General features: G+C 40.3%; 2 protein-coding genes across 7 annotated transcripts in view; one reads left to right on the forward strand and one right to left on the reverse strand.

Moving 5' to 3' along the window:
• The window catches only part of NAPEPLD (N-acyl phosphatidylethanolamine phospholipase D), a 79,826-nt gene extending 74,826 nt beyond the window's left edge, over positions 1 to 5,000 (forward strand). For 4 of the 6 annotated variants that reach the window (XM_045052298.1, XM_023250289.2, XM_023250287.2 and 1 more), the window contains exon 5: positions 1,728 to 5,000. In XM_045052298.1, coding sequence (XP_044908233.1) covers positions 1,728 to 1,856 — 129 coding nt within the window. In that variant the 3' untranslated portion in view covers positions 1,857 to 5,000. The remainder of the gene's footprint in view (positions 1 to 1,727) is intronic. The other 2 variants (XM_045052295.1, XM_045052297.1) reach the window with 2 other exon arrangements.
• On the reverse strand, positions 5,001 to 23,505 carry ARMC10 (armadillo repeat containing 10). Its single transcript, XM_003982688.6, has 6 exons — positions 23,367 to 23,505; positions 18,030 to 18,178; positions 14,828 to 14,962; positions 11,624 to 11,800; positions 6,947 to 7,018; positions 5,001 to 6,054 (listed from the first exon to the last, which is right to left on the reverse strand). Exons 1-6 carry the CDS (start codon positions 23,503 to 23,505, stop codon positions 5,803 to 5,805), a joined length of 924 nt encoding a protein of 307 aa, XP_003982737.1. The 3' UTR covers positions 5,001 to 5,802.
• Positions 23,506 to 23,519: the final 14 nt, after the last annotated feature.

Consider the following 23,519-nt stretch of genomic DNA (forward strand, 5'->3'; position numbering starts at 1 on the left):
GAAGATGCTCATGCTCTTTACTGAGATGGGGAAGATAAGGGAAAGGTAGAAAACCTCAGACTTCATTAGTTATTCAGCTTTCAAGAATTATTCCTGTTATAATTCTAACCTCCATCTTTATTTCTTAATGAAACCTACAACTCCATAAGTCCTAGCAGTTTAGAATGTGTTCACATTCTGACATGAGTTGCATAAACCTGACAACTATGAATTTGTTAAATTACAAAGACCACAGAATTTTTGGATGTTTACCCTATGAGTAAACACTTTAAAATGATTTGCATAAAAGTAGTTATAATAGCTGCTTACTATAAGCTGACCAAGGATGTCCTTAACCTGGCAACACTTAAAAAAAACTGTGTACATATAGCAACATCTAATTATCTAGGGAATTATGAGTCAATTTCCTACATGATGTTATGTAAGTACTAAAACTTAACGTACTCGTTTTGGTGGAAACATTTCAGGCATTACATAAGATATGCTACCTTTTAACCTATTGGAGATCATAAAACAGTGACTCTTTAAAAGGGAATTAGAGTTGTCTCAGCTGGTTGCCTAGCCCTTAATGGAATCAGAGTGTTGGGTGCTTCTTCCACCACTTAGCTCTTACCTCTGATCTGCTGTCTCGCTTGATTCATAGTTGTTGTATGGCTGTGGGGCATTTTTACCTCCCTTGTGGGACTAAAGTGCTAGCATGAGCCACTTAGAAGGGTTTTTTTTGTTTTGTTTTGTTTTTTTTTTTGTTTTATTGAGAGAGTGAGCCAGCATGGAAGGGACAGAGAGGGAGAGAGAGAGTCCTAACCAGACTCAATGCTGTCAGTGCAGAGCCTGACTCGGGGCTCAATCCCACAAACCCTGAGATCATGACCTGAGCTGAAATCAAGTCAGATGCTTAACCGACTGAGCCATCCAAGTGCCCCACAGCTTTTCTAATTGAAATTGAGAAAAAAAGAATCTTTGAATAAAGGAAAAAAATAGGAAACAAGGGGAAATGGGGGAAATGCTACCAGATTTTGTTCTCTGGGTCCCTCTTATACTCTGTAGACTACAGTGTCGATATTTGCCTAGGGATTTGAGGGTGACAACCTTCTAGGAGCCAAAAATCTTTCTCCAGCATTTGCTTACACTCTTATAACCTAAGCTTCCATATTCTTTATTAAAAAAACCTTTTTTTAATGTTATTTTTGAGGGCGTGAGCGAGTGTGAACGGAGGAGGGGCAGAGAGGGAGACACAGAATCTGAAGCAGGCTCCAGGATCTGAGCTGTCAGCACAGACCCTGGCGTGGGGCTCAGAGTCACAGACTGTGAGATTATGACTTCAGCCAGTTGGATGCTTAACCAACTGAGCCACCCAGGTGCTCCCTAAACTTCCATATTCTTAAAAAATGTTGGTAATATCTAATTCTGTAATACTATCTTTGGCATTGATTCCATTTAGACTGGAATTTCATGTAGTGAAAGGGTCATCAGGTTTCATGTAATCTAGTGATGTTCAATCTAAGTTGGCACCAAATTTGACATTCATGGTATTTGGACAGATAATATATTTCTGTTAATGACTATATTAGAAAATGTGATTGGCTCATTTGCTAATGCTTGAATGAAAAGACATTATTTTAAGTAGGCATATGTTGGTTATTTTAGTTTCAACTCTCATTTGAAATAACCCCCCAATATATGCAAGGTTAATCCTTTTCCATTGTTTTCTGTGTGCCCTCTGCCAGCATTACTTAGAGCCCCCAGTGAAACTGAGTGAGGCTCTAGGAAGATACGGACTTAATACTGAAGATTTTTTTGTCTTGAAGCATGGAGAATCCAGATACCTCCATACTGATGATGAAAACTCTGAATGAATGGGAGCACGTGAGCTTTTAGTGAAAAAGGTATCCTCTAAGCTTCTAGGAAAGACTAAGAAATTCATGAATATTAGGATGTTTTACATTTGGAAACCACTTCTATAAGTTTGTGTTGTATGTTTTGTGTGACGGCTTGCTTGCTACTCCAAATGCCAGTTCATATAAAGAAGAGTTCAGAGGTGGGTCATTTAAATACTGAATTGGCAGAGGGGAATTTGAATCCTGTCTCAATGGTAGAAGCATTGAAATGGAATTTTTTTTTAAAGGATTATGCTTTAGTGGTAGAATTTGGAAGTTAGGAAAACTGATTTTAAAGTCTTCTTTCTGTTCTTCTGGTGAAGGGCCTTCTACAGGTTAAGTCTATCTACCTAGATGGTTTGAGGCTGCACATCTAAACTTCTAATTCACATTAGAGTAAGTGATGGAATGGACACCTACCTGCTTACAGCATTTCTTGTTCTGTCCACATTAGCTTATATGCCAAATGTTGAATGATTTATTTTTTTAAGTATAAAACCACAGGAGATTGGGCTAAGTTACTATTTTTAAAGACATCATTGTTTCAAAGAGGAATAATATATTCTGTTGCACATCCCCAGTCCCCAAATCAGAAGCTGCCTGAGTTGGGCAGAGGAAGGGAGAGTGTGGTTATGAGGACATGATTGATGACATTTTCTATTTTTAATCTACAAGTCAGACCTGCTGAGCACAAAGATCACTGCAAGGAAATAGTATTTTACAAAGATAAATGCAGATCTTAAAATGTTAACAATTCCTTCTATATTCTCTTTTCTCTTCACCTACTCACCCCCCCCCCCCCGTTTCTTAGCTCCAACCCTCGATGTATCAGTAAGATTTATAAATAATTTATGTTTTACATGATTCAGAGGTCTTATATTTTTATATTAAATGACCCATACGCACAATTCTGCTTTTACTAAGCTAGCACGGAATACTAGCAGTTTAAAAGTAATTCTAGGAATCAGGTGACCTGAGTTTAGTCCCGTAAGGGCCCTGGGATTGCTTGATTGCTCTGAACATTCCTCAGAGCCAATGAGGTACATTAGAGGCCCATCCCATCTTCCTGCTCCCCAGTCTCAGTGAAATAAATTTCATTCGCAGAATAATCAAAGTAGGTTTTTTACAGCATATGCTACACGGGCACTATTCTATTTACTTTCACATACACATCTATGCACGCCACCTGTTAGCCACTTAATTGGAATTTTAATCCTGCTTCCACCATGGTTTTCTGTGTATCCTGCCACAAGTCACCTACACTCACTGTGCCTCAGTTTCCTCATGTGCAACAAGAGGATAATTTTGACCTACCTCCAAAAGAATGTGAATAGTGATTTTTTAAAAAGCACTTTGAAAATATAAGGGAGAAAATTATTTAAGACCTCACTGCCTACTAGAGATCTGAAAGCTAAAACTAGGCTCATGCTTTTGGTCGCGTATCGTTCCCATTGCAGATTCAAGCGTCTGTACCTAGGACATGAAACACTGAGGATTAACAACTTCATCTCATTTTGTAAATTTGGGGAGTAATAGCCAAAATAAATGTAAATGATCTTCATCAAAATTTAGCATTTTTTATATTACAAAGATGCAAATCTGTCAGGGGGAAATGTGTATATAATGTGTGTGAATATATGTGATTTGGAGGCACTAAAGCACAAAAAATTTCCCTGTAAGATAACCTTCAGGAAAACAAAAACTGAACCACCATAAACCTTTCACTCTGAAGGAACATTCTAGCAAGCAGATGGGAATGGAGAAGTTAGGTTGATGGTGGATTCGCTTTGGGGCCTGGTGCCCTGACACTGGCTGTGTTCACGCAGTCGCCCTCCTTCTGTTGCACGCTGCATTCAACGCGCCATCTCTTGCCTCTGCTCTCTGAAGCAGACCAAGCTCCTCTTAATTTGCTCCATGAATGGCCTTAACATCATTTCTGTATTCATGTGCACTGTGTAACCGCGGGGCTCTGAGCACTTTAAATTATGTTCTAGTTCCACTGAATTAGGCCTGCTTCCTCACAAGCTTTAATTTTTATTACCATTCACATTCTTTCTGTGTTGACATTTTGTTAAGTACATCGAGCTTCAGGTCTCCTTGTACAGTCTCGTTCTATTGAGTGATTTCCATTGTCTCACTTAGCTACATTTTGTACGTTTATGTACAAAACAAAACCAAATTTTGAAAAGCCAGATGCACTCTTTAGCCTCTATTCATTCTAACCTCTGCGGTAATACCTTTTACTCGATCTTATTTGATCAGTTTTATTTTGCTCTTTGATTGGCACCCATTCGAACATGTGAGATTTGATTGAGGATTCCTTCTCCTGGGGAACCCCTTGATGTTCCTCCCTGCCTGGAGGGTGGGATCACCTAGTGGGGGGCAATCCTGAGAAAAGCCAAGATATGCCATGATCTGCACCAACCTAGATCCGTTTATGTATTTTCACATTTCAGACCTAATGCTTTGATCTCCAGGAAATGGGATGATCTATTCAAACTAAAAACAGAGGAAAGAAGATGCGGGGTTTTAGAATCCAGTGCTGCCAAAGCACATTAAAGCCAAATCCTAGTTTTTATCATGTGCACATTTTGATTTTCACTAACGAAGGCAGATTTTTAAAAAATTCGTTATAAAGAAATGTGCCTTTCAGGGAATTAGTACTTTTATTCATCAGTGATGCAAACCTAAGTAGTGTTCTTAGCATATACACATTACTGCTATAGCCACCTGGGAACTTCCATGTTTTCACCTTAATACTGAATCCTTTTTCTACTATAAAAGTAATTCTTCCAAGTTTGATTTCTATATTGGGATAAGCCTGAAAATACACATTTTTCTGTTTGAGGATCTGTGACTTCCTATGGAAATCCACATATTTATGAATGAACTTAAAGTACTCGTACGGCTTTGCCTTAACTACCTGGAGTAGGAAAACTTCTGCTTGCATACTGGTTTACTTAATACTAAGCATGGTGATGGTTATGAACTTGAACATTATAAAACCTGGCTGAATGGAAATCTATTAATAAGTTGTTACAATAGCTTATGGAATAAAAATTTACAATATGTGAAAATCTCTAAAATATGGATGAAAATGAATAAAGTACTATCAAGAGAAAATGTGTATGAACTCTTTTCCTTTTTATTTAAAAAATTATAAAACTTATGCTCATAGTAAAATTCAGACAATTGAAGGGTCAACATAGAAAAGACCTTTCCTCAGTCCCATCTTGGTATCATTCTAGAAAATATTCTCTCTGGATGGAAGCATAAATTGTTCATTTAAAAAACACATGCCTATTTCATGGATGCCTTTCCACATGAGCACATTCAGACTTGCTTATTTCTTCTAAGATTAGGTAAGTGACTTAACCAGTTGCCTGTGGATGGACATTTGATTATACACGGCATCTTCACAGGCTGGTGTACTGAGTGGGAGTGGTAAGGACGGGGAGAGTTTTCACCAACTCAGACTAAACTCTAATGCTGGGAACAGACTTCTGGAAGCATGTGGTATGGCTGGGCTGGGGGGTGGCCTCAAAGGCTCAGGAACTCTACCACGAGAACAAGGTCATTCCTGCGGCAGCCCCGACAAACTAATCACACACTAATGGGGTCTCAGACAAGTAACTGCACATCACTTCTAAGGGCAGGTTAGCTTACACGTAAAAAAAAGAAAACTGTCATGTCACGTAGAGGAAATAATTGAAGTAAACTCCACAAAAGCAAAATAAAAAGACATGCTTTCAGAACAACCTCTTCATTTGATATCAATAAAATGGTTCAAAATAAACCAGAAGACCATGGCAAGTTATGTTGTGTTAATGTTGAAATGTTGTGTTAATGAGGAAATTACCATTTAAGTTCAGCAGGTGAAAAGAATTTCAGCTCCCTTGGTAAGGAAGATGAAAAATAGGACCAATTAGAATTTTGGTAATACTGTTACCTTTTCCTTCACGTCTGCATCATGGTGATCAACTAAAGCTCTCATTTTCTGGGCACATTCTTCTCCGTATAACAGGAAAAACAGTGAACCTTTAGGGAAAGTAGGCTGCATAGCTGAACAGCCTTCTTTTTTGCAGCAGTTATTTATATTCTGAAATAGCGTAAGAACCCGAAGAAGGATCTCCTTTGCCACATGGCCGTCATAAAGGGAAAGAAATGATGAATCCACCTGAAATAGGAAACAATGACTATTTTTAAAATTTTTGAAAATATTTTTCATGTATATTTTCCCACTTGAAAACGACACTGAATACATTTAAAAAAATCTTGTCATAGAAAATTATCCCTAAAACCACCTAACATAAATGTAAAATCTTAATGCACCCCTATACTGTATACCAATGGAAAAAAAGAGGCTTCATAGTTTTAGCTGAAAAATTCTGTTTTCTTAGAGTCCTAGATTGTAGTCATTTGGAAAAACACCCATATCCTTTTTAAGGTCCAAGTTTCCTCACGGGAGCTCATCAACTCCCCAGACATTTGCTGCCCACTGCACACTGTGGGCATGGGCATGGGGCACATGGATGAGGTCACTGTCACAGGTTTCCTCCTTTACAGGAGTTGACGCCTGTTTGCTAGCAGTACCGCCTTCGCTTTCTTCAGAACACTTATCACAGCTTTTAGTGATCTTGTTTTGTTACATATTTTTGTCTCTTCTCACAAGCTCCACGAGGACAGGCACCATGCCACGTGCGCCCACTGGTGTGTCCTGGCACTCAGCCCGGCATCTGGCACATCCTGGGGACTAGGTAGGTGAAGACTAGTGTTTCAGTGGATGTGAAGATACATGCGAACACAAGTAGGTCAAGTATAGGAGACGTGACGACATACTGGTACCCCAAAATGGACAGGCAGAACGATTATAATTTATTATTGTCAGGGAGAACTTTTCCAAAATGATTTTTCAAAGGAAAATATGTTCATTACAGAAAATTTGGGAAATTCATATATAGGCAAAAAGAACCAAATTAAAAAAAAATCTGTTAACATGTTGAGATAAATCTTTCTAGGCCAAATCTATATATTTGTATACTTACAAAACAAATATGTAAACTACTTACTTGGGCACCAAGTAGTCCTTCTGCCATGGCTGGATTTTCAGATAAATTCACAAGCAGCTTCAAAACTTGAACCTGAAATAAGAATAATACTGGTTTGTTTCAGACCAGTGAGCATGGATTTTCCCTTCCCGGCAATACTGCCCTCTCACTGTGGTCACGTTCTAAAGTCCTGCCCGGGCTTCCGGGTCTGGCTCAAATCCTTTGCCCCACAGAGCCCTCTCTGCGTGCATCTTGTGAGGGCCTCTCTCCTCTTCCACACCTGGCGCACTCCGGGAGCACTTCTCACACAGCAGGCTTATTTAAACCTTACTTTTTCAAGTACATCCTCAGGGAAGAGATCCTGAATGTCTCATTGCCTACCCAACCCCCAACCCATGGTAATAAACTTAACATCTGTTACATAAATGAGCTTTATTATGATTACTGGTAAGTGAAATACGATCTTTGGAACAAAAAAAGAATCTCTCAAAGCTTGGTTTATTTCTATTTAAAGTATGAAAATCTTGGAGCAGTTCAGTTACCAAGACTAGATAAAAATATGGCCCTTTTCTTTTTTAGTAGGTTACTATGAACCTTTGAACTTATCTTTTTTTATATGAAAAATATGTTAAAATCTTTCAAATAGGCAGTGATAAAAATAATCAGCAAACAAATGTTAACTTCTAGCAGACTAGCTAGAATATCGGCATTCCCATCACTTACAACTGGTCAGTATAGACCCCCTGTCTGTAGGGGATACATTCCAAGACCCCCAGCACATGCCTAAAATCATGGACAGTATCAAACCCTATATATACTATGTTTTTTCCTACACATACATACCTAGGATAGTTTAATTTATAAATTAGGCAAAGTAATAGATTATCAATAGTTAATAATAGAATTCCAGTAATGTGCTATAACAAGTGAATGTGATCTCTCAACATATCGTTCGAATTTTAGTGTTTGTGAAGTGAGCACTCTCAGAGTATATTGTTCTGTGCTCATCCTTTTTTAATGTTTATTTTTGAGAGAGAGAGAGAGAGAGAGAGAGAGAGAAAGAGAGCAAGTGCAAGTGGGGAAGGAGCAGAGGGAGAGGGAGAATCCCATTGACAGTGCAGAGCCTGATGTGGCGCTCGAACTCACGAACCATGAGATTGTGACCTGAGCCAAAGTCAAGAGTCGGATGCTTAACTGAGCGAGCCACCCAGGTGCCCCTAACCCTTCTTATGAGGTAAGGTGATAAAATGCCTGCGTGACAAAATGAAGTGAGGTGAATGACAGGCATTTTGATTATTTGGCTACTAGTGACTTTCTGATGGTAAGTCAGAAGGATCATCCACATCCCAAATGTGGTTGACAGCAGATAACGAACTATGGAAAGTGAAACCACAGATAAGGGGGGACTACTGTAAAAACGTCATCAAATACAATTCCTATTTACAAACAACAGTCATATAAAGCTATACTTTGTAAAAGACACTTGAAATTACACAAAGTGAGGAGTGGCGAAGGTGCTCCCCACCAGACCTGGGAGGGAACCTACATCTTTATTTTAGAAGACTTTTTGGGGTTTTTTTTTGAGAGCACAAGCCAGGGAGGGGCAGAGCGAGGGGGGCAGAGCGAGGGGGACAGAGGATCTGAAGTGGGCTCTGCACTGACAACAGCGAGCCAGATGTGGGGCCTGAACTCATGAACCATGAGAGATCAACACCTGAGCCGAAGTCGGAAGCTCAACCAACTCAGGCGCCCAGGAGACTTTTTTTTTTTACATAGGCACTCTGTGTTTCTATAGAACATTTTGAAAAAGTGACAGAAAAGCACAAAGGAAAAGGAAATTCACCCATATTTCCATGACTAGAAACAATCACTATTAAGTTTTGGTATTTTCTTTCTGTTCTTTTTATATACCTATCCTATGTATGCACATATTCCTTTGATCATGTTGTACATACTAATTTGTTAAAGAGGATAAAAGGGTTTGCTTAATTTTATTTATCAACTATTTAAAAAATTTTTAAATGTTTATTTTGAAAGAGAGAGAGAGAATCCCAAGCAGGCTCCATGCTCAGCGTGGAGCCTGATCCCCCAACTGCAGACGACTGAGGCACCCAGGCACCCCCACCACTGTGCTTTTATAAAAGACCTACATAATTAGTACCTGTTTCTCTATCCAAAAGAAATCCAAAGAGGATTTTCGCTTTTCCAAACAAAAAGGCAAAAAATGAAAACAGGGTTGGGTGCTTGTTTTGCAGCCAGCATTAGTGGGGGCATCATGCACCCCGGGAGCTCCTCTCGGCATCTCAGCATCAAGCAGCCATAGCTTTGAACTGTGCCTGTGAGCATCTGCGCTTTATCTTGATTTATTTTGTGCATCTGTGAGCAAGATATGTTCCACGCTATCAGAAAAGCCTGAGAGGTTTTTTTCTTGGGTCTGGGACCACTCAAAACTTTTTCCATATAAATTAATGCTAAGTGCTGCTTCGCGTCATGCCATTTTGGCTTACGAAAAGATTTACAGGAATGCCCTACTTTCAGATAGCAGGGGAGACCTGTGTTTGTATTTTGGTTTGAACCATGTTAAGCTCTTTCTCTTATCACATGTGCCCTCTTGTGGTGACTCCATGACATTTCTTTCTTTCAAGCCATTAGTTGTTTGCTCTCGCTGGAGATTTAACAAACACAGGGTTTATTTATGTTAATCTCCCATTACTTATATTTGGTTAGGAATCACTGCTGTACCCAAAAGATTATTATAGGATGGTCAGATCTCTTATTAAAAATAAGATTTCTAGGGGCGCCTGGGTGGCTCAAGCGGAGCAGCACTCTTGATCTTGGCTCAGGTCATGCCCTGCATTAGGCTCCATGCTGAGAGTGTGGAGCCTGCTTAAGATTCTCTCTGTCTCCCCGCCCCTCTCCCCCACTCATGTGCTCTCTCTAAAAAATAAATGAGAAAAAAATTAAGTAAAAGATTTCTAAAAATAAGTTTTCATTTTGGTGGTTATTTACTAAGAAAATACGTAAAACGGGTACATTTTCTCACAAGTGGATTACTGTCCATTAGCAGCTCATTTGTAAGTTGGAACTTTGCATTCACTTTTTATGGAAAAATGATGTTATAATTGGGGTCAGGTTCCCAGACAGACCAAAAAAGCAAATTTTCTATCCCAGAAATGCTGTACTAGGCAATGGAATGGAAAAACAAAACAAAAATAGAACATACTATTGTGGTGTGAGTCACCTTCTAAAAAAGTCATAAAATATATTAAAACACAGACCATGTCTGAGACAGATCCATACAGCCCCAAGGCCAGACTCGCCTGGCTCGAAACTCAGCGTTTCTCCTGAGGTTTTGGGTAAAGCAGCTGCAGACTGGGGAGAGGAGAGATCTGTCCTATATTTGTGATGCTACTGGGAACAGGGAAGGGTTTCCATGGCGCCTCAGAGGCCGGAAGTTACCTTGCTCCCCTGGGGAAAGAGATGTCGATGGGTGCTTGTGTTTCGGAAACTGCGTATGAATGGAGCATACTGCAAAAATACTGCTAATAACATTATTACATTTAATGTTCAGTGCCTTTGGGTAAATCTTAGACCAGATCCAAATAAGTCTGGCTACTGGCAAAGTGGAAAGTCTGGAACAAATTTTAAAAGGACTGTAGTGAGGCTCTCCTCATCACATTTGATAACCTCAGCCATAAGGGTTATGATGATGTTGAATATTTGAGGTATGGCTTCAGTGATGTTGAATATTTGGGGTATGGCTTCATGTTTAGTCCTTCTAAAATGCTCATGTTTTTCTTTCAACCGTGCCAGAGAACACTGACCAATATAGTAAAACGCTGATGAATGACTAACCCAACTAAACGGAACCTTTGATTAGTCTACCTTCTGTTTTTATGCTGTTTCTCAAAGAATGGCCCTTGAGAAAAATGCCCACTAATATGAGGGGTTTACCCAAGTTACTTTCATGGGGTGTTTCCTGAGATCCTACTTAATTCAGGTTAGTCTCTGTTACCTCCTACCATCTATACAACTGGTCAAAATCAAGCACCAAGACATCTATTACTAATTTAAAAGTGGTTTTCAAAAGATTTTTCAGCAAATAATGTCTAAATCAAAAAAATGCTTCTAACCCCAGGCTAAGCAAAAATTCAATTAACCAGCATTAACTCAGAGACTCATTTTACTCAATTATGTATAATTATACCTGGTGGTGGGGGGAGCCACCCATGTCACCTCAGTAAAAGGCAAACTGGTTTTCAGAAAATCAAACAAATGTCAATCTATGGATAAGTGAAATAACAGATTTTCACAAATTAATTTTAAAATTGAATATTTGGTGATAAACATATTTAACTTTCTTGGGTCCATGAAAAGCCTTTTAATAAACTTTCGATTCCAGGGACACCTGGGTGGCTCAGTCAGTTAAGCGTCTGACTTCATCTCAGGTCATGATCTCACAGCTCATGGGTTCAAGCCCTGCATCGGGCTCTGTGCTGACAGCTCAGAGCCTGGAGCCTGCTTCGGATTCTGTGTCTCCCTCTCTCTCTGCCTCTCCCCCGCTTGCACTCTGTCTCTCTCTCAAAATTAAACAAACATTAAAAAAAATAAAAATAAATAAAAAACTTTCAATCCCAGTCTTAATAAACTTGATGCAATAGTTCCTTGCACTTCAAGTCATAACCGTTTCATTCGTACCTTGGTACTTCCGTTTCCTGTAAGCAACACATGGAACAGGTCTGTAATGTAATTGTGAAGCATGTGCTGGTGGTCGTTTGTAACTGTCATGTTTGTTAACAATCTCAGTCCAGCCAGCTGCACAGCAGAGTCCAGGGGACCAGAGAGGACATCCTTACAAACTTGATTGATGTATACCTAGGGGGAAAGAAGTGAGCATCTTAATTCTCCAAAAGTCTGTCTGTTAAATAGTAACTTTTCTGCCCAGTGGAGCAGGGCAGTTGTTCAGGATGAGACTGGCTCCTCAGAAAAGACATTTCTATCCAGCCCTTGAACTTGGGCAACTTTTTTGATTTTTAAAGCTACCTTTGGGTAGCTTTTTTGTTAATGCCAGGCAATGTGCGAGCATTTTACAAATATACCTGACTTAATCCAGAAGAGGATGGCCATTTTACAGATAAGGACAAGTCCTCAAGAAACTTGGATCCCCAGCCCAATATCAAGCCAGCTGGTAGGGGAGCAATGTCCAATTCCAGAGACCATGCTCTCAACACCAGTGGTCTCTCAATTATTGGGGGCCTCCCAACTCAGTCTACCTTTCTGTGTTAACTGGTCTAGGCACACTAGGACCAAGGAGGAAGACATGTCTGGCCATTTGGCATCAAGGTAAGTATCTTAACAATAGGACCCTATCCTTACGAAGTAAAGAATAGAGGAAACAGTGAAAGAATTTTTCTCTAGGGTTAGTTCTATCAAAAGGAGAGGGAAAACTCTCTTTGGCCCAGTTTTCTTATTTACCCAGTTTATGCATACGAATTACTCCTTCCTGATACTGTTAACTGCCACTGGCAAAACAAAATGCAAACAGTACAGGAGTACTATTTCACACATGACAGAATTGAACCCACCGGTGATGGAAAGTTTTCTGAAACTGTTTTCTATTTCTGGCCAGGATCTTTCCAGCTTGGAAAAACTAGGTCTCATAGATAATTACTATTCACCTAACTAAAAACTCCACCAGAAGTTCTAACTGCTAAAGAAAAAAAAAATTCCTAATATGAAATGCTAAGAAATTACCAATTGTCCCATAAGCCAATTCTAAGTTTTAAAAAAAACCGAAGGTATCCATGGTACCATAGAAACTAGAGTAATGGCAGTAAAGAGAGACTAGATTTTTAGTCTTGTTTCAGATCTGATATAAGTCACCTGGCTCTCTTTGGCCAGAATTTCATCACATACCTACTGATCCTTAGGAAAAAAAAAGGGGGGGGGGACATTTCTTTAGCTCCTTATAAATCATATATCTTCATAAGAGGCTGATGTCTTTCAAAGCATTTCCTAAAATGCATTGAGCATTTTTCTTTTTTTTAATGTTTATTTTTGAGAGAGTGCACAAGCAGGGAAGGGGCAGAGAGAGAGACAAGGAATCTGAAGTAGGCTCCAGGCTCTGAACTATCAGCATAGAGCCTGACCTGGGGCTCAAACTTGTGAACCACAAGATCATGACCTCACCCGAAGTCAGATGCTTAACCAACTGAGCCACCCAGGTGAATATTATTTTCTCCGAGTCTTTTCACCGGTTCAATTTTAGAAACAAGATCACCAGATGGGCCACCTTGGTTATTCCTGGAGCTGCGCCCACCTCCCCTTGCTCCTTTTTCTTGGAATTCCCTCCCTCCCCAACTCTGCTTCTAGAAACCAGACATTCTTCAGAGCTAGGTTGTACTCTACCTTTTACAAAACTTTTGGATGAGATCTCGTCCTTCTATGTACTCAACAATGTTTCACTTACATTTTTCCTTTAAGTACTTCATGTTCTGCCCTGCATCATGCCTGTTTATGGAGTTGCCTTCTCTCTCCTAGCTTTCTTAAAACAAGAGTTAATTGTGTTCATTTCTAAACTCTGTACCACAAAGTAGGAGCTCAATGAATGCTGAAAAAACAGAAGTTCCTAATTTATTTTATCTTTCTGCTGATATTACCAGACTCTGACCAGTTTCCTTTACACACTTGGATTAAAACGAACCCCAGGAGCGCCTGGGTGGCCCAGCTGGTTGAGCGTCTGACTTCAGCTCAGGTCATGATCTCACGGCTCGTGAGTTCAAGCCCCACGTCGGGCTCTGGTGCTGACAGCTTGGAGCCTGGAGCCTGCTTTGGATTCTGTGTCTCCCTCTCTCTCTGCCCCTAATGCACTAGCATTCTGTCTCTCAAAAATAAATAAACATTAAAAAAAAAACGAACCCCAAACTCAAAAGCATAAGGCACCTCTTACTGCCTGGTTCAGATTCCTCCTTCCTCTGCCTTATTCTCCGTAAAAAATGGGCAGAGGACCCAAATACATATTTTTCCAAAAGATACACATATGATCAATAGATAAATGAAAAGATGCTCAATATCACTAATCTTCTGGGAAATCACTAATCTTCTGGGAAATACAAATCAAAACCACAGTGAGGTCATATCTCATACCCAGAATGGCTACTGTCAAAAAAAAAAAAAAAAAAAAAGTCTTGGCAAGATGTGGAGAAAAGGGAATCTTGTGCACTGCTGGTGGGAATGTAAATGGTACAGCCACTATGGAACGCAGTATGGAGAGTCCTCCAAATATTAAATATACAACCACCATACGACCTAGCAATTCCAGTTCTGGGCATTTATCTGAAAACGGCAAAAAGAATAATTTGAAAAGACATATGTACCCACTATGTTCACTGCAGCATTATTCTTAACAGCCAAAACACAGAAATAACCTGTGGTGACAGGTGCATGAATAAAGCACATGTGGTCTATATACAATCGAATATTATTCAGCCATAAAAAGGAAGGAAATCCTGCCATTAGCAACCAATGGATAGACCTTGAGAACATTATGCTAAGTGACCTGACAGAAAAAGACAAATACTGAAGGGATCTTTTATATGTGGAATCTAAAAAAGCTGAACTCACAGAATTAGAGTAGCGTGGTGGTTGCCAGGGGCTAAGGGATGAAGGAAATGGGGAGATTTTGGTCAAAAGGCACAAGCTTCTAGGTACAAGATGAGTAAGTTCTGGGAGCTAATGGATAACAGGGTGACTATACTGTATTATATACTTGAAAGGTGCTGAGAGAGTAGATCTTAAATGTTCTCACCACACACACACACACAAAAGGTAATTATGTGAGGTGATGGAGGTCCTAGGTAACACCATAGAAGACTCACACATTTGTGATTTCAGCTAACTTACCTTTATCTTCACTTGATTTTCAACATTCACACTCAGGTTATTCAGTGCATTTAAAGCCTTCTCTTTAATACTGTGGTTGGGATTATTGATTTTGCTTCCAATGATTGGAATACCACCCAATTCACGAATAATGACCTAAGAGGGAAAAAAACGAGGACCATCACTTCAATATGCACCCCCTTCATCAAACTTTTTGCATCTACAAATACAAATTAATGACTCTTTGGGAATACCTTTCCTATGCACAATCTGTATTTCTTATTTTACTTATTTATTTATTGTTGAGAGAGAGTGAGACAGACAGAGGGTCCAAAGCAGGCTCTGTGCTGAGAGCGGAGAGCCCAGTGCAGGGCTCAAACCCATGAACCGCGAGATCACAATCTGAGCTGAAGTCGGAATCTTAACTGACTGAACCACCCAGGTACCCTTGTAATTCTTATTTAAAAAAAAATTATTAAATTTTATTAAAATTAAATTTCCATAATTTTATAGGTAAGAAAATAGATTGGAAATAAATTACGATACATAGTTATTTAAAAACTATAGCTTGGAGATATACAATGAAGATTTGCAGAGCTACTTAAATGATCTCAAAGCAATTTACAAATGATTTTCCTCTGAAATAAGTTCTGGGACTTTCCTATTATAGGCAAATTTGGAAAAGTGTTATGCTTTGCTAAACTGTATTCTTTGGAACACAAATCCCTCAAGATATTAATAGATGTTCCATTAAGAAAAAAAAAAAGGTTTCATGGTTAAGTTTGAGAAACTCTGTGTATATTAAGTGCAAACATTTCTTTATTGTGAAGCATTCATATATTCATCATGTGCACCGGGAATCTCCAAGAGGGGACCATTCAATATAGCATTTCCATGAACTGTACACAAAATAGAGGGAAGAGTGGGGTCAGAGGAAACACCTATCAACACCTGGAAGACTTGGGAGTTCCACGCAATTTGGGAAATGATACCCAAATTTCTGAAGAAATAATAATCTGGGGGATTTCTCACCATCAGTTGCAACACTATGCTACTACTATGCACCTTTGTCCTCAACATTAAAAGATGCATTAACTGCGTCTATTCTTACAAGAAAAGTAAGCTGAACATTACTCCTGTTGGGCCAAAACATGCCCTTCTATGAGAAAAAGAACAAAAGAGTATCTTGCCATCATCCATTTTTTACCAAAAGTCCCAAGCCCTACTCTACTGTCCAGAGTGGGCTCAGCACTGGGAGAAAAAGAAACCCCCTGTGCAATCCAGGTTCTTCCCAAAGAACTGCGATTACTAGAAAACAGATTTTTGTTTGTTTTAACTATCCTACTAAAGTAGATGAAGGCACTGTAATTTATGACCAGGGGCACCAACTTCCATTAGCCAAGAAAACACTTGTTCAAGCAGTGGCTACAGACACACTCTTCAAGCTACAGTTTGTTTCAGAGAGATATGAAACAATGGCATCAGAAACAGCACTATATAGGCATGCTAACAGTCACCACCTGTTGTTTTTGTTTGTGTGACGCTCCCCCCTGCCCGGGGGGCAGACAGAGCACCTCTTTTCTCCCATTTAGTCTCTGGTGGGACGGCTGGGCGAATGTGCTCACACCCACCACATCCATCCCCTGCTGTCTGGCCGTGAGATGCTCACGTGAGTCAAGCCTTGCTACCCGTGGCCCGGGGAGCCTTATTAGCACAGCACCTGACCCTGGCTGAGCAATTCCACCTTTCAGGGATGGAGGCCTGGGTGGCCAGTGGCTTTCTTTCCATCCTGTGAAGAAAACTTTCTTGTGGCCAAAGAGGTCAAAAACCAATATACAAAAAGAAGCAGGGATAAGCACGGCCAAAAGATGGAGGGAGGGAGAGCTCTGATAATGCATTCCGGAACCTTAAACGTTTCCACTTGTGCCTGAAGCCAGTGCTATTCTTGGATGTCCAAGTTAACTGAGCTCAGTATTTTCCTTTTTGGTTTAAAATAATTTAAGCTGGGGGCGCCTGGGTGGCTCAGTCATTTGAACGTCCCACTTTGGCTCAGGTCATGATCTCATGGTTCGTGGGTTCGAGCCCCATGTCAGGCTCTGTGCTAACAACTCAGCCTGGAACCTGCTTCGGATTCTGTGTCTCCCTCTCTCTCTGTCCCTCCCCCACTCATGCTGTCTCAGTCTCTCTCTCAAAAATAAATAAATATTAAAAAAATTTTTTTAAATAATTTAAGCTGGGTTCTGTCACTTGCAACTGAAAGAATATGAGTAATCAACAAATATCTTTTATATCTCCCTATAAATCTCAAAAGTTTTACAGTAAACCTTATCATGCTGGAAAAAACTTGATTGAAATAGAGTATAAATTCAACATAGTTTTCATGACAAAGTTAATGAAAGGCATTAGTTAAAAACCATTTCAGGGGCGCCTGGGTGGCGCAGTCGGTTAAGCGTCCGACTTCAGCCAGGTCACGATCTCGCGGTCCGGGAGTTCGAGCCCCGCGTCAGGCTCTGGGCTGATGGCTCGGAGCCTGGAGCCTGTTTCCGACTCTGTGTCTCCCTCTCTCTCTGCCCCTCCCCCGTTCACGCTCTGTCTCTCTCTGTCCCAAAAATAAATAAACATTGAAAAAAAAAATTTAAAAAAAAAAAAAAAATGAAAAAAAAAAAATAAAAACCATTTCAATTTTTTTTCTTTTCTTTTTTTTTTTTTTTTTTTTTTACTTTTTCTCTATGGGAGTAATAGAGAGAAGGTAACATTCAAATTGAGCTAGAGAGACTTAGTGTTACCAAGTTGCCATTGGTAGAAGGTAACATTGGTTAGTGGTTGTTAGCAATCAAGGGCCCACCTGCATCAGAACCACCCCATGAGACTTACATATAATAGAAGGCATGTACTTCAATGTTAGATGCTTTCACTTTTCAACTACAACAAGGTTGAGTTTCAAATAATTAAAAAAGCCATGCAATACTAAATGTGGTGTAGATAACATTTATCTACTAACCAACGTGATGCCTGTGATGAACTTCAAGGGGACCTCAAATCCCAGTAACACTATGTCACTATTAGGCTGTGCTTTTCAGGAGCAAACATTATGCTGGAGGGATACATCCCCACACCGTATATATGAGGAAAGTGAGGCTCTGGGATTAAGTACCTTATCAGGGTCACAATTACTGCCAGGGTGTAAGAATGGGAGGCACCCATTCTGAGACTAGATACTTACTTGGTTAGCTGAAAAGGCTGCATTGTTACCCAGAGTGACCAAAGCTCTTTCGATAATTATAGGATCATCAGTGGACTCAAGCAGGTAGAGGAGTTTCTGAAGCTGGTCAACATTTAGTATATCATCGTATGAACCATCGGTTAAATCTTCTGCAGAAGAACAAAGTTATTTAAAACTCTTTAAAATCAATAGGAGATTAAAGGATTTTTATTTTTATTATTTTGAGAAAGAAGAAAGTGAGGGGAGGGAGGGAGGGAGGGAATCTTAAGCAGGCTCCACGCCCAGTGTGAAGCCTGACATGGGACTCAATCCCACAACCCTGGGATCATGATCCGAGACAAAATCAAGAGTCAGGTGCCTAACAGACTGAAACCCCCCCACCAAGTGCCCATGGATAATATTTTTTAAACAATATTGAATGCATACTCTGATGCCAGGCACAGTTTTAAGCATGTCATCTACTTTATCTCATTTAGTGTTCCAGTAACCTTTGGAAGAAGATACCATTATAATTCTCAATTTACAGATGGTAAACTGAGGCTTACAGACATTAAGAAATTAGCCAATGGTCACTTGGTATTTCTTTCTTAGTAAGGCACTGCATGCTGAAACATTTTCTATTTCTTTTAAAAATCAGGTACACCTGTCCAATGGAACACTTGCCTAGAGGCATAGATTATTGAAGGAAAAGGGTTTGCATTAAGCAGATGTTTTCTGATCACAATTTTAAGAGTACCTCAGGCTGGAGACAAAGTTATGGGAGTAAGCCAATCATGCTGCTAGTGCGGCATTTTTGTTTGGTTGGGATTCTAGATGCTAGAATAACAGTCTTGCTGGGGGCAAGGACAAAAGCAAATCTCTTGTTTTGAGTAGAGCTAGAGCAGCTGAATGCTGGATCTGGTCAGTGACTTTTAGAATTTATAGCTCTATCTTAAAAAAGGCCCACAACTATATTTACAGAAATTACCACAGGAAGAATAGAAACCATTTTATAACACCATCATTGTGTGTTCGTTCCTGAAAAATGAAACTATGATTACAGGTTAGACAGTAGACATGTCCACAATTCACTGCCAGGGGAGGGGCAGCCTACAATAGTTGCTATATGATGTCATATCTGTGCCTTTAAAAAAATATATTTATTTTGAAAGAGAAAGAGAGGGAGACAGAGAATCCAAAGCAGCCTCTATGCTGATAGGACAGAGCCCGATGCAGGGCTTGAACTCATGAACTATGAGATCATGACCGGAGCAGAAGTTGGAAGCTTAACTGAGCCACCCAGAAGCCCCTGTGCCTTTTCGTTTTTAAAATATATACCAAATTATTAAAGGTGGTTATCTTTGGGTGTTGGATTTTGAATGACTTGTTTTCTATCCTGTGCTTAGGAATATTTTTTTTCTTTTTCGCAATAAATATGTATCGCTCCTGTAATGAAAATTAAGTACAGTAAAACCTTGGATTGCAAGTAACTTGTTCTGAGAGTGTTCTGCAAGATGAGCAAACATTTCTAATACATTCTAACTTGATAAAAGAGCAATGTCTTGCAATGCAAGCAGTATGTGATGCCGAATGTCACATGATCACAACTGAGCCAATGGTGTTCTCCCTCTCTCACTGCAGGATTGTGGGTGATCATCTCCCATGTTCAGATGCTCAGCCTCAGGCTGCGGTGTTTGGCAGAAATCAGTGAATTTTCAGAACACTGGAAGGTGCTCACAACTGGCACTAGTGTATTTTTTGTCGCTTCAAAGCACCTGTGGACAGTCCTTCACTTTCCTGTATTAAGAGTAAGCTTAGGAATGCTTGCTTCATTCTAGGTCAGGCTGCCTGCAGATATAGACCCTGTCCTCTGCTGCCTTACATTGCTGGTTACATTACAGTATATGACCAGAGTTTATTAATACTGTACTATAGTCAACATCCATGCGAGCGTATACAATGGCCCCATGCAGAAAAAGGTCGGAAAAAAGGTGGTAAGGAGATGATTACTTTTGAAGAAGGAAATCTCACACTGAGAAGTATGAATGAGGTGTGCAAGTGGCCAAAATTCAAGAAGTCAAAATTCAAGAGGTGGCCGAGATTTTATAAGAAGTCGATGTCTGCATCTCGTCTGCAGAGGAGGAGGAGGAGAAAGAGGCAGAGGAATCCCTCACTTCAAATGAAATTAGGGAGATATGTCAAATGTGGGAAACTGCAAAATTTTGTAGAAAATCACCACCCAAATAAGGCTGTAGCAGTGTGAGCAATGAATCTGTTTAACGACAATGCAATGTCACATTTCCGCGAAATCCTCAAAAGGAGGCAAAAGCAAGTGTCATTGGCTAGGTTCCTTGTTAAAGTTGCATGAAAAAAAGATTCTACAGAGCCAATAGACAGCAGTGACTCCGTTAGTGATCGTGAAAGTCATTCTCCACAGTAATCCTCCTCTCATCTCCCTCACACCAGCCACGAAGGTTGTCAAAGGTAAGTGCAGGTTAATTAATTTATTTTTCTTTATATTTTGTATTTTATTATTTTGCATTATATTACAGTATTGTAATCATTTTTATATGAATATTTTTCGGTTGTGGAATGAATCATCTGAGTTTCCATTATTCCTTATGGGCAAATTCTCTTTGATATACAAATGCTTTGGATAAAAGCATGTTTCCAGAACGAATTACGCTCTCAAACCAAGGTTTTATATACTGTATGATGTCACATATATAGAATCTAAAAACAAACAAAAAATGAGTTAATCAATAGAGATTGGGGTTGCTGGGGGCAGGCGAAGGGGGAGTGTAAAATAGATGAAGGTGGTCAGAGTACAAACTGAGTTTAAGATAAATCAGTCTTAGGCATGTAATGTACAGCTTGGTGACTACAGTTAGCAATACTGTATCGTATACTTGAAAGTTGCTAAGAGAGTACATCTTAAAAGTTCTCATCTCAACAAAAAAAATCTGTAACTTTCTGAGGTGAGAGATGTTAACTAAACTTACTGTGACTGTTCGGCAATATGTACAAATACATAAATCAAATACATCAAATTGAATCAAATATATGTACCATATATTTGATATCAAATACATACATATCAAATCATTATACTGTATACCTATCACTAGTACAAAGTTACATGTGAATTATATCTCAATTAAAACAAAAAAGATCATCTTCTGAAATCTAAGGTTGATGCTAAAAAAATGGGTACTTCTCAAGTCTTCTTCAAAAATAAAGGTGAGTAGCTTCAGGAAGAAGGGGCCATGAGCAACTTATTTTGTAAATTGCCTAAGGTAATGGTGACTTTGGAAACTGGTAAACTTAAGTTTAAAAGTAACACTATCCGCGTTTACCAGGTTAAGAAGGTATCTGAAGTCCAGGCCACCAGACCAATTACCTATATGGAAATCTCTCAAGGACAACAAATTAGGCTGTAAGGTAAATAAAGATCTTTAAAAAAAAATTGTTTTCCGGGGCGCCTGGGTGGCGCAGTCAGTTAAGCGTCCGACTTCAGCCAGGTCAGGATCTCGTGGTCGGTGAGTTCGAGCCCCGCGTCAGGCTCTGGGCTGATGGCTCAGAGCCTGGAGCCTGTTTCTGATTCTGTGTCTCCCTCTCTCTCTGCCCCTCCCCCGTTCATGCTCTGTCTCTCTCTGTCCCAAAAATAAACGTTGAAAAAAAAAATTATTTTCCTTTGTGCCAAAAGGAAATACACTTTCCCTCTACTCTGTTTTCTTAAGAGTGTTTCCTTGAGCAAAGTGGTAAAGCTGACTCTGGAACAAGGCAGGCGCTAGGAATGCCAATGCCTGAGAAGTTGAAAATCCATGTATAACTTTGGACTCCCCAAAACTTAACTACTAACAACCTGCCATTAACTGGAAGCCTCACCGAAAACAGTCATTTAACATATATTCTGTATGCTCTAGGTCTTATATGCTGTATTCTCATAATAAAGAAAATCATAAGAAAAATACATTTTCAGAATTGTACATATATTTACTGAAGAAAATCTGCTTGTAAGTAAACCTGCACAGTTCAAACCCTGATTGTTCAAGAGTCAGCTATAACTGTAAATCCTCTGCCTCTTTGACATAAATGAACATCTTTTTAAAGGCTAAGTAACCCTCTTGTCAGTTTACAACGCAACAAAGTGTTTCTTAGAGGCTTTGGGACTATCTGTTTGAAATGTAAGCATCAAGAAAGATGAAGCCCTGATCTCTGAGTTTAGCCTTGGCACCTGGCTCCCTGTTGTCACCTCCTGTTTATCCTAAAGATACTGAGAAGTCTGATTTTTCCTCTGGATAAAGGCAATTAGCTAACACAAATAGCCACCCCAATTACTAGTGAATATACGATGAACTATGTGTAGCAAATGGTGTTGTCAAGTCCGCTTAAGGACATGTTAATCTTGCGAACAGGCAGGTAATATGAAATAGATTTTTATCTGCCTGGGTACATAAAAGAGTGAGCACTCTTTTTCAATCCCATTAGCAGATGGCCTGTGACGACTCGGCAATCTAGTTTAATGCTTATTCAACAATAAAACTCTTTAGTGCTTTTGTCTATTTGTAGAGAGGAATTTCTTAGTTGGTAGTTTTAATTATTTCTGTAACAGCGTCCATGACCTGAAATATTCCTCCAGAACATTCAGCAAATCCTCAGAATCCCGAATGCACCAATCAACTTTTGGATGGCAATTTAACCACAACACTTGCTCACCAGGAGGGTACCCTCCCATGCAGACAACTGTTTCAACTGATATATACACCTGTGTCTGTACTTCCAGGATCTCTCTGCAACTTTGTGTATGAACCAGTGACATCAAGGTACCTCCCCTCTGAGGCTGGGCCGAATGCAGGCAGAGATAATCCTCAAGGGTTCCTTCTTCCAGGGCAAGTCCAAGCACAATTTCATCATCTACCGCTCCAAGGCCAGCAAAACCCGGGCCACAGTAGGGACAATCCCTTTGGTAACATAGAGTCCGGGAGCAAGCTTTAACGTGAGGAATAATCGACATGCTTTTGAGAAACCTAATCAACCCTCCGCTGTGACGCCGCACTCAGGCAGGAAAATCGGGGCAACTTTTCATCCCACGATTTTGAACCAAATGGAGGCAAGGGGCGGCTCAGAACCCTACCCGCACCCAGTCAAGCGGACGATCCGCCCTCTGCACCTGTGGTTCTCGACCTTGTACTTCTCACGAATCTCCCTCCCGCTCTCCCTCCTCCAGCTCGGCTCCTTTCTCTGCAAGCACGGGAGAGCCACGAGCGCCAGCAGTCTTCAACCCGCACCCTCGGGATAACACCGAGGCCCCGCCGGCCGTCCCCGGCCACCTGCTGGGCACCCCTGCGGCCTCACCTGCGGAGCGCGAGGGGCGCAGCCTAAGCCCGCGGTCGCCTTGCCGCTGGCCCCGCGTGAGCTTGTAAATGCAGTAGCAGGCGCCGGCCCCGAGGACCAGGCCCGCCGCCACCCAGCCCACGTGCCGGGAGCGGCCCATGCTACAGCTGGGGC

This window comes from Felis catus, chromosome A2 (assembly GCF_018350175.1).
Source record: "Felis catus isolate Fca126 chromosome A2, F.catus_Fca126_mat1.0, whole genome shotgun sequence".
Taxonomy (NCBI): domain Eukaryota; kingdom Metazoa; phylum Chordata; class Mammalia; order Carnivora; family Felidae; genus Felis; species Felis catus.